This window comes from Culex pipiens, chromosome 2, assembly GCF_016801865.2.
Source record: "Culex pipiens pallens isolate TS chromosome 2, TS_CPP_V2, whole genome shotgun sequence".
Classification (NCBI taxonomy): domain Eukaryota; kingdom Metazoa; phylum Arthropoda; class Insecta; order Diptera; family Culicidae; genus Culex; species Culex pipiens.
The window spans coordinates 52,973,135-52,993,801 of NC_068938.1; the positions used below are offsets into that span (position 1 = coordinate 52,973,135).

The 20,667-nt window shown below is 37.4% G+C and overlaps 1 protein-coding gene across 4 annotated transcripts in view; it reads right to left on the reverse strand.

Moving 5' to 3' along the window:
- Positions 1 to 2,333: 2,333 nt before the first annotated feature.
- Positions 2,334 to 20,667, reverse strand: part of LOC120428678 (tyrosine-protein kinase hopscotch) — a 51,927-nt gene continuing 33,593 nt past the window's right edge. For all 4 annotated transcript variants that reach the window (XM_039593731.2, XM_039593729.2, XM_039593728.2 and 1 more), the window contains 10 exons: positions 16,515 to 16,837; positions 16,184 to 16,445; positions 15,965 to 16,122; positions 15,804 to 15,899; positions 9,288 to 9,401; positions 8,897 to 9,189; positions 7,955 to 8,830; positions 7,314 to 7,894; positions 6,913 to 7,247; positions 2,334 to 3,904 (listed from right to left, as the gene is read on the reverse strand). In XM_039593731.2, coding sequence (XP_039449665.1) covers positions 3,751 to 3,904; positions 6,913 to 7,247; positions 7,314 to 7,894; positions 7,955 to 8,830; positions 8,897 to 9,189; positions 9,288 to 9,401; positions 15,804 to 15,899; positions 15,965 to 16,122; positions 16,184 to 16,445; positions 16,515 to 16,837 — 3,192 coding nt within the window. In that variant the 3' untranslated portion in view covers positions 2,334 to 3,750. The remainder of the gene's footprint in view (positions 3,905 to 6,912; positions 7,248 to 7,313; positions 7,895 to 7,954; positions 8,831 to 8,896; positions 9,190 to 9,287; positions 9,402 to 15,803; positions 15,900 to 15,964; positions 16,123 to 16,183; positions 16,446 to 16,514; positions 16,838 to 20,667) is intronic.

Here is a 20,667-nt window from a genome sequence, read left to right on the forward strand (position 1 = left end):
GCATGTGAACGTACAAAAATCTGTATATTGAGAAGTGTTTTTCGGGTCGCAATTTGGTCAATACCGTGAAATGCCATGAAATTCGAAACAATCAATTGGAAAACTGCTCTCCAGCGTTTTAGAATCCATCACCACATGTTTTAGAAGTCGTTGCAAATATTTTTCATTATCATTCAAAATAATATCTGAAATGCATTTTACTGTGTCTCATGATCATATTAAGCATGTTTGGGCTGGTGCATATCAACTAGACTAATAAATAGCAATAATACAATTTCACAACACTTTTTTCATTCAATTTATGAAAACATAGCTTGAAATTTAAATTTTAACATTTTTTTCAATTTTTGCTCCCTCTTGTCTTTGGAACGTGTAAAGAGACATAGATTTCAAACATTAAATACAACGTTACAGATGTAAAAATTTCTAGCAAAATTAGCCTCTGAGCAACTCTCTACTAAATCGGTATTTTTTTTTTGTTAATTTTAATTTTTGTATTTTTTAATCCGGCCGAAACTTTTTTGGTGCCTTCGGTATGACCAAAGAAGCCATTTTGCATCATTAGTTTGTCCATATAATTTTCCATACAAATTTGGCAGCTGGCCATACAAAAATGATGTATAAAAATTCAAAAATCTGTATCTTTTGAAGGATTTTTTTTATCGATTTGATGTCTTCGGCAAAGTTGTAGGTATGAATAAGGACTACAATGAAAAAAAAAAGATACACGGTGGAAAATTTTTGTGATTTTAAATTTCTCACATAACTTGATTTCAAAAAAAAAACAATATTATTATTCTTTTATTTTTTATATGTTTTGAAAGACATCAAATGCCAACTTTTCAGATATTTCCAGAATGTGCAAAAAATATTTGACCGAGTTATGAACTTTTGAATCAATGCTGATTTTTTTCAAAATATCAAAATATTGGTCGTAAAAATTTTCAATTTCATTTTTTGATGTAAAATCGAATTTGCAATCAAAAAGTACTTTATAGTGAAATTTTGATAAAGTGCACCGTTTTCAAGTTATAGCAATTTTTAGGTAACTTTTTTTTAAAAATAGTCACAGTTATTCATTTTTAAAAATGAGTGCCCATACTTCCACAACTTTGAAAAAAATATTTTTGAAAAGTTGAGAAAATTTTCTATATTTTGCATTTTTGAACTTTGTTGATACGACCCTTAGTTGCTGAGATATTGCCATGCAAAGATTTAAAAACAGGAAAATTGATGTTTTCTAAGTCTCACTCAAAAAACCCACCATTTTCTAATGTCGATATCTCAGCAATTAATGATCCGATTTATAATGTTAAAACATGAAACATTTCTGAAATTTCCCAATCTTTTCCAAAACAATATTTTCATTGTTTTTAAATCAAGACTAACATTTCAAAAAATCGTAATATTGAATATTTAGCCATTTTAAAATTTTAGTCCTGATTTAAAAAATTAAAAATATTTTTTTCATGTTTTAACATTGAAAATCGGACCATTAGTTGCTGAGATATCGACATTAAAAAATGTTGGGTTGTTTGGGTGAGACTTGGAAAACATCGATTTTCCTGTTTTTAATTTTTTGCATGGCAATATCTCAGGAACTAAGGGTCGTATCAACAAAGTTCAATAAAGCAAAATAAAGAGAATTTTCTTAGCTTTTCAAAAAAAATAATCAAAGGTTGGCAAACATGGGCACTATTTTTTAAAAATGAATAACTGTGACTAATTTCAAAAAGTTACCCAAAATGGCTTCAACTCGAAAACGGTGCACTTTATCAAAATTTCACTTAAGTACGTTTTGATTGCAAATTCAATTTTACATCGAAAAATGAAGTTAAAAAATTTTTGCGACCAATAATTCGATTTGTTTTTTTGCAAATCAAGTTTTAGTGACAAAAAGTAAAATTAAAAATCACTAAAAATTTGTTTACCGTGTATCATTATTTTCAGTGTAGTCCTTATCCATACCTACAACTTTGCTGAAGACACCAAATCGATTAAAAAAATCCTTCAAAAGATACAGATTTTTGAATTTTCATATATCATTTTTGTATGGGCAACTGCCAAATTTGCATGGATTATTGTTTAGACAAACTAATGATGCAAAATGGCTTCTTTAGACACACCGAAAGTTCCAAAAAAGTTTCAGCCGGAATCAAATATCCAAGAATAAAATTAAAGGTAAAGGACCGATTTCGTAGAGTGCTCATCGAACTTTCAAAAGGATTTTTCGGATTGTTCTACAGTGAAAATAACAACACCATCTTGCTTTGTATATATAATCCAGAGTGAAACATTCATGTACACCTATTTACTTTCATTTTTCTTTGAAAAAAAAAAAAATCCATCAGAAGTCTTGATATCACCGCAGGCATTGCAACCTCAGAAGGTCGAACCACTTCCGTCCGACTTCTGGCTACGATCCGTTTCGTTTTTTTCTTTTTACATTTGCAATTCGTTTCCAATTGTTTGTGTGAGTCTGTGTGTGTGTGTGTGTGTGTGTTGAACAAGAACTACACCTTATCCTTACCGCTACTAGTCCAAGAATATAGAACAGCTATCGTCTTCGTAAGTGTGAGATAAATGCTTTCAAAATGGTGCTTTTTTAAGTATGTTAGGCTCGCCAGGATAAAACAAACATCATTTCTTAGTTGTGCAAGGATTTAGCAGGCAAAATTTACTGATTTAGGTCGAATTCTTTAGTTTGCGTTGTACAATTAGGATTTCTTGTTTTTTTCTCTATTCTGTCATGTTATTTATAGATTTAATCTTAGTTACTCATTATTCGCACGTTTTTATCTAAGATAGAAAATATAAAGATTCATAAAAATATAACGATTTAAAAATATCAATAACAGGATCCCGGTCTAACAGTACTTCCCTTTTTGTTTCTAGCTCGATCATGCATAAGACTTAAAGACTTTTTTCTTTCTCAGTGCTGTTTTTGACTGATTGGGGAGCTACAATTGACAGTTGAGAATTAGGCAAAATGAGCGCGACGCTGCTGAGCAATCCTACCGGGCTTAAGATTATAAAGGATTAAATGATAAATCTAGATGCGGGGTAAATAAAATACGAAACTACCTCATCTAGGGTGGCACTTTGAGAATAGACTTGATTTAGTTTTTTTTTTCTTTTACTATAATCGATTCTGTTTTCGTTTGTCTGGGTTTTCAATTCCAAATTTTACCTCCTAAATAAAGTAAGGAGTAGAAGCACGTGGCTTCAGTTAAAAATATGGTTTCTTTTGCTTTAACTTTATAACAACTATCCATAAGACACGTAAATCCACAGTGAGACGGGCACGTTTTTTTGTTTCCTTTATCGCAAATGTTGCTTTCGTTTGTTCAAAGATTTTTGCTACATTCATATTTACACCAGTTACAAAAAAGAGCTTGTATAGACAACGACTATCATCAGGGTGTTGATGTGTTTCAAGATTTGTTTTATTTTGCTAAGTGCGACAGCGGTAAACATGAAGCTCAAAATTTTCGTTTCCAATCGATTCGACGTAGTAAAAAGCAGTATGAATTCAAAAAATAGAAGCTTTTTGTGTTTTTTTTTATATTTTGCCTAAAATTCAAAATATATTTTCCTAGCCTAAAAAAAACGGTGCAATAAAGTTTGCTCACAATCTTCTTCGGGGCTGGCAATATCGATTACCACACTCTAAAACTCCTCCGCTCGAAACCGTCGTCTACGCGCGCCGTAAAGATCTAACAAGCTATCACATTTCCCGATCCGCGTTTCTTACCTCGGCTGGAGCAGCTCGCCGTACTGGTCGATGAGATTGCCGATGTAACCGAGCAGTTCCTGGAACGAGGGCCGTAGATGCGGATCCAGATCGAAACACGGCTGCATCAGACTTTCGTCGATTTCGCGATCCTCCTCGGACAGGCGCAGTCTGGAAGGTAAACAATGAAGTTGAGTTTTTTTATATAACTTTCAGTGTTATTTGTACAATTTTTTCGCGGCAAATTTAAGTGAGAAATGAACAAAGATCTTTCAGTTTTGCTCTTTTGAAATGGAAGTCATTATTTTCACATTCTAGTAATCATAAAAGCAAGGGATTTTTTTTGGATTATACTTTGGATATTTTCCTGATAATCTTCTTAATATTTTTGAAAACAATAGCTTCAAAAGTTCAAAAGTTGTAATGTTTTGACCAATTAAAAATATTTAAAAATCAAATAAGGCAGGTAAAGTTTGTCTGGACAAGTTTGATGAAAAACTGGCGAAGCGAAATGAAACGCCGTGCTTCACATTCACTACCAAACTCGCATTTCTCACAATCATTCATCTTCTATATATATAAAAAATTTCGACGGTTTTGTTCGAACGCGAATCAGTTCAATACGGAGCGTCGGATCGAGGTGCTCTTTGTTGCGTTGGGTTCGTAAAAGTCCAAGGAAGGTTTTTACGCCAAAAAGTGACAACTTTGGCCACTCTGGAACCGATTCCGGGAAATCTACAGATTGTATGGGAAAAGCTACTAAAATCAAATTTTGATCACAGGAGGCTGAAAAAGCAAAAAAGTTAAAAACGTCAGCAAACGAAAACAGGCAGAACGAAGTTTGTCGGGTAAGGCTTGTTTACAAAAAAAAAAGTTCTGAAAAAAAAACTATTCAGAACTGTACAAATTTGTAAACACATTTATTCAAGATGTTTTCAAACGAGGTGCAGAAAAGTGTTTCGCAAATCGGCCTCAATTTAGAACTGTCAAAGCGGAACCAATTTATGTTCGCAAAATGCTACCAAGAAGTGGCAAGTATTGTGATCGATTAATAATTTACTTTGTTTTGTCATCACGTGGAAAACAAAAAAAGCCTCTTTTGGCCTCCCATCGTTTAGTCTACGAAGAAAAAAAGCGCGAAGCACTTAATTTTTTCAGCGAAAACTTTTTTTGTTTCAAAACAATTCACTTCAGCAGCAAAAAAGATGTCACGCTTGAGCTTGAACATAGCCTTCTACTTTGTTTATATTTACAGTTGTAATCCAGTTCTTGACTTTTTTTTGATAAGGTCCTATAAACAAATGTAACAAATGTAAACATTGAGTGTATCCCTTTCACACCTTATGTCAAAGTCCATCGGAGTAAGCGGGATACACTCAATGTTTACATTTGTTTATAGGACCTTATCAAAAAAAAAGTCAAGAGTTGTATTAGTGGGGAGCAGTGGGGAGCTTTCAAAAATCACGTTACGCATTGGCAGATGGCAGAGTTTAAAAAAAACTTGTTAAGTGTTTTTTTGGATGAAAAATACGTTTTTTAAATTCTGAGTACGCCATCAAATCGGGCGTCTAATTTTACTTAAAAGGCCCTTTGACACCAAATTTCTATCTCATCACCGTTTCAGGCTGCAAATTATTGGAAAAAACCTCTTTTTTCGCATGTTTAAAAATGGAAGGGGTCGTACCGCCCCTCCGTCACGGCAAGTATTGTGATCGATTAATAATTTACTTTGTTTTGTCATCACGTGGAAAACAAAAAAAGCCTCTTTTGGCCTCCCATCGTTTAGTCTACGAAGAAAAAAAGCGCGAAGCACTTAATTTTTTCAGCGAAAACTTTTTTTGTTTCAAAACAATTCACTTCAGCAGCAAAAAAGATGTCACGCTTGAGCTTGAACATAGCCTTCTACTTTGTTTATATTTACAGTTGTAGTCCAGTTCTTGACTTTTTTTTTGATAAGGTCCTATAAACAAATGTAAACATTGAGTGTATCCCTTTCACACCTTATGTCAAAGTCCATCGGAGTAAGCGGGATACACTCAATGTTTACATTTGTTTATAGGACCTTATCAAAAAAAAGTCAAGAGTTGTATTAGTGGGGAGCAGTGGGGAGCTTTCAAAAATCACGTTACGCATTGGCAGATGGCAGAGTTTAAAAAAAAACTTGTTTAGTGTTTTTTTCGATGAAAAATACGTTTTTTAAATTCTGAGTACGCCATCAAATCGGGCGTCTAATTTTACTTAAAAGGCCCTTTGACACCAAATTTCTATCTCATCACCGTTTCAGGCTGCAAATTATTGAAAAACACGTCTTTTTTCGCATGTTCAAAAAAAGGGGTCGTACTGCCCCTCCGTCACGAGAAATCAAAAAACGGACCTCGGATTCGTGATCAGGGACAAAAGTTACCCCTTAGGATAAAGTTTCAGGCAAATTGAAGAGGGGTCGGGGCAACTTTTCCCGATTTCGTTTGAGTTGGTAGAGAATTACCCTTATCATAACAAAAAATTGTTATTCGTGTGATATTGGTTGAAAGCCAAAACAACATGGGAATAACATTTTTTGTTATGGAAGAATAACTCCAACTGCTATTAGGATGATAGGATTAGTTCTAGAGTTTTTTTTTAAAGGGCCTATAAACTATTGTCTTTCATATGTTTATAGGACCTATTCAAAAAAAAAACTATAGAGTTGTTAGAATAACAAAAAATAAAAACAAAGATTTGTTCGAAGAATAACTAAAAGTGTTATTAGTCTGTGATAACAATAACAATCCAATAACAAAAAATCATAACGACGAATAACAAATCCTGTTATAAACAATTTAAAATGTTATTGGTATTTTCAAATATCAGAAAATGTTATTCCCAAGTTATTTCCGTCTGCTCGGGTAGCCACGCCCCTAGTAATAGAATTCTATTCTGAACACTTGAAGAACAGAAATGATTTGATGATTTTTCCAGAAAAAATAAAGTGGTCCTATCGCCCCACAGTTACGAGATATTGAAAAATTACCACGAATTCGTGACCAGGGACCAATATTACTCCTTAGAGTGAAGTCATGGAAATCGAAATGGGGTCAGGGCAACAGCTGTGTGAGTTGGCGGGTTTATCAACCAAGGAGGTATACATTTTAATATCCCATGCAAATTTGTAGATTAAAAAAATGATTAAAGGTACTCACTTTACACCCTGCTTCGTGATCATATCGTACAGCTGCTCGCCGTTCTGGATGTCGACGTTCGAGTAGGGTGTATTGCACGTAAACATCTCGTACAACGTCACCCCGTACGACCACACGTCCGACTTGGGCGAGTACTTTTGCTTCGCGAGCGTTTCCGGCGCGTACCACTTGACCGGCAGCGAGCGCGTACTCTGCGCGTAGTAGTAGTGATTGCCGTCGGTCACCTGGGCCAGCCCAAAGTCCGAGATCTTTACCCAGTTTGCGTCCTGGACGAGAATGTTGCGCGCGGCCAGATCCCGGTGGATGATCTTCTTCTCGAACAGGTGGTGCATGCCCTGCGGGAAGGTGAAGGGTTTGTTTGAGTTTGGTGAGGTGGGAGGATAATTTTAGCAAATACTTACACTAGCAATATCCTTGGCAAAGTTCAGCTTGTTCAGGTTGGTCAAATCGTACCGCTTGTACTGCAGATACCGCTCCAGCGATCCGTGCTCGATGTACTCCATCACCACGACCATCCGATCCGGCTCGTCAACAAACTCCAACAACCGCACAATGTTCCTGTGGTTAAGCTTCTTCATGATTTCAACCTCCCGCTTAAAGTCCTTCATCGCACGGTTCAAATCGACCGCGTTCCCAATGTTGATGGTCTTCAGCGCCACCTTAATCGGATCGCCGAGGGCGTTGCTGATCTCACCCTGGTACACGTTCCCGTAGTGACCCTGGCCTATCTTGCCCTGGAACGTGACCGTGCGGCCGTGCGACAGCTCGATGTAATCCAGACAGTCGTGCGCAAAGTGGTCCACCTGGCCAGGCCGGTTCCACCCGCTCGACGAACCGACGCTGTAGTGACTAGAACCGTTGTTCGAAATGAGCGGCTGCGAGCTGCACTCGCTCGAGCCATTGCTGCGCGCGTCGCAATCGCTCCCGTTGCTCGTGTACGACGAGCTGGAAATGTCCGTGTGGGACTGGAGTACGGTGGAATCTGGAAACGCGAGAGAGAGGTTCAACGGGAGGTTCAGAGGTTCAAACTGCCAACACTTACCAGTTTCAATCGACAGTATGCTTTGCGCAGAGAAGGAACCGTTACCGGAGTGCGTTGTACCGTTCGTTGTAGCGCCAATTTGGTGATAGTTTCCTTTTTGACCCGCTTGCACCAGCTTCGAGATGATCATCTGCGGCGACAGCCGCTTGTCCGGATCCGCCATCCAGCCGTTGTACATGCAGTAGTAGATCTCGCTCACCTCCTCCGTCTCCTTCGGCGCCTTCAACCGATGGCCGGACAAGAGATATTGCTTTGCGTTCGGCACCCGCAGCGGCCTGCCCCGGCTGAAGATCTCCCACAGCGTGGTCGAGCAGGCCCAGACGTCCGCCCGCAGGTCTCCCCTCAACAATTGCACTTCCCTCGGCCCAAGTTCGTGGTACTCCACGGGGATCCAAAACAGGTCCTGGTCCGTGTACTGCTGCAGCTGGCACAGGCCCGGATCGCCCAGCTTCGCGATCAGTCGGTTTTCGCGACGATCGTAGTGCGTCACCAGCATCGACGAGCACCGGATACGACCGTGGACGAGCTGCTTCTCCTGCAGATAGTACAGAGCTCGCGCCAACGAATGAGCCACGGCAAGCAGAGATCCAAACGTCACCTTGGGATGTCGCCGCAGGAACTCGTCCAGCGGATCGTCCCGCGACAGCTCCATGACCATCGCAACCGGTTTGTACAGCGTTACTCCGTACAGCTTCACGATGTCCAGCGAATCGATGCTGTTCCAAAAGTCGGTCAGCTGAAGAAAATCACCCAGATGGTCCTTCTTCTTGTCGTCCTTGAGCAATCGCAGCGTGACTTCCATTTTGGTATTGTTTGGCATTAGCAGATCCGCCCGGGTGCGGTTGAAGAAACCGTCACCCTCACTCTTCAGCGCATCTAAAATCAAAAAACGCAAGGTAAGACCCCAAATCCCACTCCCTTCACGACAAACCAAAAACTCACTCCGGTTGATGATCAGCTCCTGCGCTGCGTTCACGATCTGGGGCCGCACCTGGCGCATCTCCTGCGCGTCCCGCAGCATCCGCTTCGAGGCCATCGTGTTCTGGGGCATGCACAGCTGCAGGTTCGGCGACTTGTCGTGCTCGGTCGGCGAGAGTCGGTACAGCTTCTGGATGGCCGGGTTCAGGTTGAGCAGCGCTTCCGGCAGTTCGTCAAAGGTGTCCTCCCGGTTGCCGTCGCGTATCACATGCCAGCGGTTCTGACCGAACCTCAGCTTATAAGTTCGCATCTGGTTGCTGGAAGAGAGCGTAAAGTGACGTCGTTAAATACGGGACTCGTAAAACCGGGGCTTAGTAACCGCCGCGGTCACGTCATCAAGCCAGATGATACTCACTCGCATTCCAGCATGTCGACGTAGTACGTGTCGTAAGTGGTCTCGCACTGACGTACGATGTTGGCACCGACCGTGCTGTTCTTCTCCTGTATTTTTCGGTAGGAGAACTTTCCTCTGGAAGAAGGTACAGACAGAGAGAGGTCCATAAATCAACGGAGGTTTACGATCGATTTGTGGGGAAGCACGTTGTGGATGAAACAGGTGACTTCAAGGGGGAAGCGATTAAAAAAGTCTACTAAATTATACTTAGTAGAAGGTGTACAGCTCATTCAGAAACTCACTTCGGTTACAGCCCGATTTGATAGCGTACTCAAAAAATGGGTAAAACGTATTTTTTTATCGGAAAAAAAATTCACAAAACCTCAGCAATTTTTCGTTACTCAAATGCATTTTTTTAACAAACGTGTAGAGCAGACAATTAAAAAAAATGATGTACAAACATATGAGGTTTGCTTGTAACAATCGCGATTTTACGTTTCACACCTAAACTTCTACACTTGAGAAAAAGGGGGGAATTTCCATACAGATTTTAGTATTTTTCAGATGCCGGATCTCAGAAATATCGATGAAACGCTTTCCGGAATTAGCATGCGACCCATCGTTGGATGAGCAATCAAAACACTTTTCCACAATCAAAAGACCTTTCCAATGCGCCGAAAAGATTGAAGTTCTGACAACAATATACAATATAAAAACAAAATACACTTGGGTGACGATAAAAAACGACATCAAGGATACCCTCTGACTCGATTCCTTAGGCAAAAATAAGTAGGGGCAGGGGGGAGGGGGGGGGGGGCAGAATGGCACGCCTAAGTAAAATGCGCCAAAAACCATAGAAAAACATACAAATTTATGAATTCAGTGTAGTGAGCTTATGCTATGGGATGTTCCCTTCAATTTTGTATACTTGGTTGATGAAAATTTTTAGATTAAAACTATTTTTGATGCACTTAAAAAAAAAGTTTTTTCGGCTACTTTTCCAGGGTGCGGGGCAGAATGGACCACCCTGCGGGGCAGAATGGGCCACCTTAGAAAACAAGCCATTTTGTCTTTGAAGGGAGATAAATGACTTAAGAGACCTTTCTAACATAGTTTCCATGAAGTTAGACCACTTTATACAAATAGACACTTAACAAAACAAACATTTTTGAAAATATTGTTAATATGTTGTAATAAGACTTCATTTTTAGATTTAAACGTCAAAACATCTAAAAAATCAACTAAAGTTGCAACGCGATTTGTGAACCTACTAGGAGCGACATAATCCGTTTAACCAAAATTTCGTAACTTTTGATTGTTTTTATAAGGCAGAAAAAGGGTGGTCCATTCTGCCCCCAAGTGGATTTTAATTTAACACTTCCACCACCAAGCCTCTAAATGATTTGAAGGTTCCGTTCTTGGTAGTAACATCTAGTAACATTATAAGCATTGTACAAACTTTTTCAAACAATCCAACTTTTCAGAAAGCTTATTCAAAAACCTTGAAATAAACAACATTTGCGTGGTTTTGTCAATAAATTAACATTTTTGCTCATAATTCGAAAAAAAAACAATGGTTTCAAACGTCGTTTTCGGTATGGTGATGTTATTTGACGTCCTTTATAAGACCCTTGCCTTACGGTTGGTCTAAATTCATTCTAAAACTCAAAACCAAGGGTGGCCCATTCTGCCCCCCCTGCCCCTATAAGTAAAAGTAAATCTTTCCCAGTTCCTGAGGGGAACACCCTTGAAGAGTATCGGGGCCGGCATTTACAAAGCGGATTCAGTGGCAGTTTCATTCTCAACTTAATGTTAACATGTTAAGGTTAATGTTAACATTCCATAGGTCGCCTCCCTAAGGTGTCGTGATAAGGTCCAGTTTGTGACGATACACTACCTTCCCTTTACTAAGCAATCGATTCCAGAAGGGAAAAGATCACCAGTTGTGTTGGTCCGAGTCGGGATTTGAACCCCGATCTACCGCTTACGAGGCGGAAGCGTTACCACTGGGCTACGTGGCTCGGTCCCCTGCCCCTATCTGTACTAATTTTGAGCCAAATCGATTAAGGTTTAGAACGCGAAAATGTATGTAGAACAGGGGCAGGGATGGAATAATCGCAAACAAATCTTTTTCGCTTGCGAACTTTCTTCACCCGCGAAAGGGAGAGGAGGCGAATCACGCAAAAGAAGATCGCTCCCGAAATTCTCCAAGAAAATCAAACGCTGATGATTTTTTGTAAATTTCCTTGTCAGCACTACTCAAAATCATTTATTTCACTTTGTTTACACACATTGCCCATCTACAAAATGTGACAGGTCATTTTTCGACGTGTGACGTTACACTTGCAAGTGTAATAGTGAAAAAGAAGTTCCACCGAATAATCAAGATGATGATTTTTTTAGATTCCTTTTACCGATCTTTCATGCGCGAGAGAGGAGAGCCAAGTTCCTTTCGGATTTTTTTCTGTTGATGGACGTTCAAAGATTTTCTTTTGATGATGATACTTCCATCGCTGAACAGGGGTGACCAGGGGTGGCCCACGGACCCATTTTGAATGATCATGTAAAATGGCCCCTGTATGTAAAGTAGTTTTATAAATATCAAAAATTATAGTAAGGTTTATTTTTTGTTATTTATGATTTTATTTTACGTAGGACACTAATATCTTTTAAAAAATCACAACGAAAAAAATTAACAAATTTATTGTGAGTTAAAAAAAAATATTTTTTTTAGGTGTGCTATAAAAAAAATTTGATGACAAAAGAAAGCTGTTAAATAAGGCACAAATAAATGGATTCCATATTAATTGTTGAACATTCCCTTCACAAAGAATAATCATAATTTACACTTTAGCTATTTAATTTAGAAAAATAAATAAAAACTGCACATTTTTGAAAAAAAAAATCATGATTTGTCTAAAATTTTGAAATCTACCTACTATACGGGTAATTCTCCGCCAACTCACACAGCAGTTGCCCCGACCCCTTTTCGATTTGCGTGAAACATTATCCTAAGGGGTAACTTTTGTCCCTGATCACGAATCCGAGGTCCGTTTTTTGATATCGCGTGACGGAGGGGCGATACGACCCCTTTCATTTTTGAACATGCGAAAAAAGTGGTGATTTTCAATAATTTGCAGCCTGAAACGGTGATGAAATAGAAATTTGATGTCAAAGGGACTCAGAATTCCGAAAAAAACGTATTTTTCATCGAAAATAACACTAAAAAAGTTTTAAAAACTCTGCCATTTTCAGTTACTCAACTGTAAGTTTTTTTGGAATATGTCATTTTAAGGGAAATTTAATGTGCTTTTCGAATCTACATTGACCCGGAAGGGTCTTTTTTTCATTTGGAACAAAAATTTTCATTTTAAAATTTCATGTTTTTTTTTACTTTGCAGGGTTATTTTTAAGTGTGTAACAATGTTTTACAAAGTTATAGAGCAGACAATTACATTTTTTTTGATATGTATACATAAGGGGTTTGCTTATAAACATCACGAGTTATCGCGATTTTACGAAAAAAAGTTTGGAAAAGTTGGTCGCCGTTGATCATGCCGTTCATGTTCACCCGCGACAGACACGGACGACGAAACAAAGAGAAACGCAAAAAAGTACTCGTCATCAAATCGGACGTCCAATTTTACAAATAAAGTCCCTTTAAGAGCGTCCAATTTCCCGTCCCGGGAATAAAATTCCCGGGAAATCCCGGGAATTCCCGGAAAAAAATATTTCCCGTTTCCCGGGAAATTTGTAAATTTCCCGGGAATTCCCGAAATACAAGCGGAGGTATACATTTTCCTACCTTTCTGCACCAAAGTTTTGAAATTATACAAAAAATAAAAATTATTAAACTTGATTTATTTTATTCATTGCAATCTACTGTTCATATTGAACTAATTAGTTTGTCTGTAAATTTCATGTCAAGGTTTACTTTAGATAATATTTATTTTTGAATTGAATTTGAATTGACATAATTAAATTTTTCAAAAAGGGCTCTGCGAGACGAATTTGTTTAAAAGTATTCGAGAAATTACAGTTTGGAGTTAATAATTTATGAAGCTACCAAGGGCGTAAGAGGGTTAAATATAAAAAATATCGATTAATTTCAACCACTTCTACACTTAAACATTATTTAACTTAACTAAAATCATACCATAAATGAAACCATGAAAAATCGTTAAAAAACAAATTCGTATAATATGGAATTAACCCAAAGAATGCAACCATATTTTCAAAACTCGCTTCATATATTTGAAAACTTTGAGTTGTGGTTTCATGAAAAAGTGTTTCAAGTTAAAAAGCGCCAGAAATTAGATTTTTGAGGCAAATTCAATGATTATCTATTTATTCACATGTTGAAAATACTTATTCTGTTAGAAGTTATTTGCCATGATAAACATTATTTCTGCATGTTTTTTTTTTCATTTCAATTTATGGTCACTGAGAAAAATTTAAAAGCAATTTTATGTTGCCATACATTTTCACTGTTCAAACAATTTGATTTAAAAAAAACTACTTTTCAACAAAAAATTCTGATTTTGTTTTCGATTTGATACGATTTAAAAACAGCCTAAAAAATTATAAAATTTATATTTTTTTTCAAAGCTGGATGATTTTTTACAAGCAGTCAAGCAATTAATTGATCATAACACTTATTTTGATCATTAAAGTTGCTGTTTTATACAAATGTGTTGCAAAATATTGATCAGAAACAGGATCAGAATGATTTTTGTTGAATTTCAAGTTTCCCGGGAATTCTCGGGATTTCCCGGGAAATTTGTTGAAAATTTCCCGTTTCCCGGGAATTTTGTAACCCCGGGAAATTGGACGCTCTAGTCCCTTTGACACCAAATATCTATCTCATCGCCATTTCAGGCTGCAAATTATTAAAAATCACCTCTTTTTTCGCATGTTCAAAAATGGAAGGGGTCGTACCGCCCCTCCGTCACGAGATATCAAAAACGGACCTCGGATTCGTGATCAGGGACAAAAGTTACCCCTAAGAACAAAGTTTCACGCAAATCGAAGAGAGGTCGGGGCCACTTTTCCCGATTTCGTGTGAGTTGGTACAGAATTACCCAAATTTGGTTTTGAAAATATACACTTTTTTGCTCTCCTCACCTCAATGAGGAAAGGCTATTAAATCACTCGAAAAATGAACTTCGTTATTTGACCTCGTAAACACACCTTCACGTATACATTTCGACTCAGAATCAAATTCTGACCAAATGTCTGGGCGTGTGTATGTCTGTAAGTCCGTGCACCTAAAAATGCACTCGATTTTCTCCGGACTGGCTGAACCGATTTGGATCGTTTTGGTCTCATTCGATCCGTCTTGGGGTCCCACAAGACCCTAGTAAATATTATGAAGTTTTGTAAAGTACTTAAAAAGCTATGCTAAAAAAAACGATTTTTACAAAAGTCCGGAATGTTGTAAAAAGTGTGTAAAAATAAAACGGATTGTATTTCTTGTAACAAAAAAGATAATTTAAAAATCGGCAATTTTTTTCCGAGTGCCTATTTTTTCTGAATAGTCTTCATTAATACCTACAACTTTGCCCAAGATACCAAATCAATCAAAAAAATCCGTCAAAAGTTACAGATTTTCGAATATTTACGTACCATTTTTGTAAGGACAACTTCCAACATTGTATGGAACCTTGTGTGGGTGAACCAACGTAACAAAAAGAAATCTTTGGCCGTAGGAAAGGCCCCCATAACGTTTGAGCCACATAAAAAAAAATTAATCCTTTTCCGAAACTCGGGAAGAATTGCTCACATATAACGTAGAAGTTTGAATTCTCTGGAGAGCCAATCGAATGGTGCATAAATTGTACTGTATTGATTTGTCTGAACAAAAGCGTTTAAAATCTGATGCAGTGTTCTCCACCTTTTCATCCAAGTTATTATTTCTGTAAATTTTCAAGAAATTTCACTGAAATTCCCAAACGAGTTTACCCTGAAAATTGGTGATTTGGCCACTCTCGATTTCGGGAAACTTTATTTTATTTAACATTTGAATCAATTGCAATTGCAGCTTGGTTTATGTTAATTGTGTATATCTAGCTCTGGTTTCACGACGATACAATTGAATAAGTACAAATTACGATCGATTACAATCAACATCGCTCAAATCCTTAGCATCAAAGCGGGCAAATTGCTTTGAACGAAAGCTAAACTGTTTAGTCCTAAAAAACTTAAAATTGACAGACAAATTGCTCTTAATGCACGAGACCCTCGCCGTCAGGCTGGAGGCGTGACCAAGGTGCTCCACCAGTTCGTTCGGGGTTGTAATCGTTCTGTAGTACGATAGTAGGTTTCCACGTGGGTTTACAGTAGCGTTCACGGAGGCGACTCGTCATCTGGTAAAAGGGTCAACTCTACGGTACGGTTTGTGTACGCCCATCGTAATGCAAAATAGGATTTGTACAAATTGGAGTGCGTTTGCTCAGGTTGTACAAATTACATCATCGGGACTGATTGCTTTTGGGATTTCATGTTTTAATTAGGAGCTAGCACTGGCAAATTACTTACCCAATTGGGCCGTGACACTTGATGTCGGTGAGTCGATTCAACGACGGTGAGTACAGGTAGGGCTTACACAGATAGACAGTCCACTTACACATTAATCTAAAACGGAGGGGGGAAATTGGTTAAAAATACAACTTTTAAGCTAAAGACTGTTTGGTACAAACCTATAATAACCAGCTAAACACGTTACGAAAGAGTCTAATTCAGTCTGACTGCCAAAGTCTATCGAGTAAAGATTCGACTGATCCTGGATGGAGATGTTCACCGTCAGGTTGTCCACCAGGATGGTAAAGATCTCGTCAATGTTGGCCACGTGTCTCCACTAAAATTGGTCATAGCCGGGATCAGTCAACTGAATTTTCTACACTTACTCAACTCCTCACCTCTCGCGAGTAAAACACCTTCAGCCCCGGCTGCTCCTCGGACTCGTCCTTGGGCGCTCCCTTCTTGCTGCCGTTTCCGCCCCCACCCTTGGCCGGCTTGGACGACGGTTGAGCGTACGGTACGAACTTGATCTTAACCCGGCACTTGCCCGGCTTCAGGTGGCCATCCTCCTCCGGGTACGGAATGTGACCGTTATACTCCTCGTACAGATAGCCGGGCGCCAGGTTGTCGATGTCGTCGATGTAAACGGTCTTGACGTAGCTGCACCAAAAAAGTTCTTAGTCAGTATCATAAAGTCCCTCAAATCACCCTCCCGTCAAAAACACTCACTCCACGTCGTGCTCCCGGTTGCTGATCTTGTTGAGCGAGTTGAACACCTTGGTGCGGGCCCAGTTGAAGAACAGCAGCGAGTGCTCCTTGTTGATCTTGCGCGGGATGTAGTCCTCGTAGGTGCGCTTCAGGTCCGCTACGCTCACCCCGTCCTCTACCATCTTGCGGTACATGTCGTTGACGACGTAGCCGAGGATTTTGTTCTTGTACTCGTCGTACTCGATCTCGGGGATCTTGCTCTGCAGCAGATCGTGCCGCAGCTGGTAGTAGTAGTAGTTGAACAGCTTGCGATCGAGCGCCTTCAGGTGGGACAGCTTCGGGATCTGTAATGTAATGGGGGGGAAACAGGCGAAGAGATTAGAGTAAGTTTAGCAATTGTCTAACTAGTTGTTGCTTCTGAAGCTAAACTTTTTATAAGGCTCCCTTATGAGTTTTCTTGTCACCCTATTGTCCATACAAAAATGGTACGTAAATATCCGAAAAACTGTAACTTTTGAAGGAATTTTCTGATCGATTTGTTGTCTTCGGCAAATTTGTAGGTAGAAAAGAAATACGCACAATGAAAAAAGTGTTTTGTCGATTTTTAAATTAACTTTTTTTCATAAAAAAAACAATGGCCCAAAATCCGTTTTTTGCCTTCTTCACTGAGATAAGGCGATAACCCTGCTCTAAAAATGAACTTTATATAAAAAGCTCGTAGACCCACCTTCATGTACACCTTTCGACTCAGAATCGAAAACTGAACAAATGTCTGTCTGTCTGCCTGTATGTCACGGTTACGTCACGACTGTCATCCACATACAAGGCGAGTGAAGTCAAAATCGAACCAAGATCGAACCAAGTTTTTGGCGCGTAGCGTTTGAAAAGGTCGTATGCGAATCGGTCATAATTTACAAAGATTAAAACTTTTTTTAGTTTATTTTTTTTCTTTAAAAAGATTTACATTTAATCTAGGACTGGAACTTTGGGATTCTGCATTTAATTCCATCGAGTACCTTATGTTGGCATATCACCTTTGTGGTGTTCAATTAAAACTAGTTTAAAACATTTTTGAAGGGAATTTTGTGAGTATTTTAATAGCGCAATTTATTTTAAACAAACGGTCAGGAAGAATCAAACGTAATTTATGTTGTTTCAAGGAATTGAATCTATTTCATTTTAAGTCTAGTGTATTGTGAATATTGCTTGGATGGTCAAGTAAAACGCTATAATATTTTGATATTATAATTGTAAAATGTGGAGAAATTTAAGTAATACTTGTAATTATTTCAAATATATATGCAAAAGATACTGAAAACTTACAAAAAATAATTTGGAAAAATTATATCTCTATGTATTTCATACGACCTTTTAAAAAAACCACACGTAAACAATATTGACAGCGCCTCTGGCGGTGACTTCAGAAAACTGCATGCGTGTCAGATCCTTGCTGTATGTCTGTGTGTCCGTGTTTCTGTGGGTATGTGTGTTACCAATAATGTCATTAAATTTTCTCAGCACTGGCTGAACCGATTTTGATCAAACAGGTTGCATTCGACTCGATTTAAGGTTCCATACATCGCTATTGAATTGTTTAAAGTAATGTATACATTTTTTTTTGCATTTATTCGGATATTGGATAAATTACTGGAAATCCAATCAAATATCATCATGTTATATATCGTTTAATAGATAATCGAAAGACCATTCAAAAACATGGAAGATCTGGCAACGCTCTCGTTATGTTCACTTAAGTGATGTTTATGTACTTTTTTGAAGCCGGATCTCACTTATCTGTATGAAAACTATATCCGGATCCATCATCCATACTGTTGGAGAGGTAATTGAAAACCTTAGCAAACGAGTCTAAAATTAGGAAGATCTGGCAACCTTGTTTCAAATTATAACCGCTTCAGTCATATGTAGGTACTTTTTGAACCTTTTTTGGTATTAAAGGATCCGTACCAAAAACCAAGTTTAACGTCAGTATTTCTGGATTTTTGGTTAGGAGGAGTGAGGAAGGCATCAACCACATAGGTGGATTAAGTTAGTTTTTTATATTTGATTTTTGTTGTGTGATTTAGGGGGAAAAAAACCGCAACTTTTGAGCCATAGAGAAGTATGGACAAAAAATTTGCCGCCGAATTATACTTTGGAAAAAATTATGTGTTTTAAAATATTAGAAATACATAAATATATTTTGTTGACATTTGTTTTCAATGCAAAATCAAAAGTGCAATCGAAACGTATTTTACAGATTTCATGCCATTTCAATACCCGAGGTATCCCGAGCAGACGGAAATAACTTGAGAATAACATTTTTTGATATTTGAAAATACTAGGCCAATAACATTTTATGTTATTTATAACAAGATTTGTTATTCGTCGTTATGAATTTTGTGTTATGGGATTGTTATAGTAATAACAGACTAATAACATTTTTAATTATTCTTCGAACAAATCGTTGTTATTTTTTTTTGTTATCCGATCATCCCGATAACAGTTGGAGGTATTCTTCCATAACAAAAAAAAAATCCAAAGTTGTTTTGGCTTTCAACCAATCTCAGACCAATAACAAATATTGTTAAACATAAACTGTTATTAAACTCTTATGCAAAAATTGATTTTTCAAGAAGATTCCATAAAGCTTTCTGTTATTTTAACAGTATTTGTTATTGAAATGGCATGAATTTTGTTATTACCGTCTGCCCGGGATGGTATAAAATGTTATTTCAAAGTTGTTTTGGCTTTCAACCAATATCAAACCAATAACAAATGTTGTTATGATAACATAAACTGTTATTAAACTCTTATGCACAAAATAATTTTTCAAGGAGATTTCATAACACTTTCTGTTATTTTAACGGTATTTGTTATTGAAATGACATGAATGTTGTTATTACCGTCTGCCCGGGTACTTAAAGTTTGATTTTAACTGAAAAATTCTCGTTTTTCGATTTTCCATTCCTGAAAATATTTTTTTTAAAGTTCATAAAATTTCCAGTAAACTTGCTTTAAAGACATTAGAGATTTGACCTCTGGTTGTGGAAATAAAATAAAAAGAAACAAGAAAATTTAAGTTTTTTAAGTGTCATCCAAACATTCCCACATTTTCTAATGCAAATATTTTTAGCAACTAATTGTCCAATTTTCAATGTTGAAAATTGAAACTTTTGTGAAATTTTATGGTTTTTCAAAAATTCATTCGTTTGTGTACCTACTTTTTCTGAATAATCCTCATCAATACCTACAACTTGGCCGAAGACATCAATCGATCAGTAAATTGCTCAAAAGTTACAGATTTTCGAATATTTATTATTTATGTACCATTTTTGGAATGAACAGCTGCCAAAATTGTATGCAAATCTCCCTGAGAGAAACCAATGCCACAAAATGGCTTCTTTGGTCATAGGGAAGGCCACCATAAATTTTGAGCCAAAACGCAAAATACAACAAAAAAAATGGTCGAAATCGGCCGATTCCGTAGACAATTGCGCAATAGTCTTGTTTGAAAGACTGCAGAATATTGATAAGTATTATTTAAACAATTCATTTGAACAGAAAATAATTTTAAAAGGTTAAATAAAAAGGAAAATTTTAACATCAACAAATCCAAAATGTTTCAGAACAGGTCACTTCAGCAGGAAAACATATGTCACGCTTAGCTTGTTTATGTTTACAGCTCTAGTGCAGTTGTAGTAGTGTGGAGCATTCGAATATCACGTTACGCAATCTGTCTTTTCGGCACCCAAGGTAAATCTATTATGTCAGGAAAAATGGGTAATTTTACCACTTTTCTGGTTTAATTTCACTTTAAGACGAAATTTAGGGAAAAATACCACATAGAAGAGTTTTATATTCAACCTCCTAAAATTACACCTCCTAAATTAACACATTTTTTACTGTGCATAAATTCGCAAAATTACAGTTGAAAAGTTGAGAGTGAAATTCAAATATCAAATTAAATTCAAAATTAAATTTGAAAAAAACTGTTGATATTGTGTAAAAGAATGTTTATAATTTTTAAAGGGAATAATCTCTTTTCAAATGTCTGTATGATTAATGCATCTGAAATTTTGCCACGCGAAAATGAATCAGGAGGTTATTCTTACCTAAGGCTTTGAGCAGGATGGTTCAACCATCTGTGTTTTTTTTTTTTTTTGCATTGAAAGAA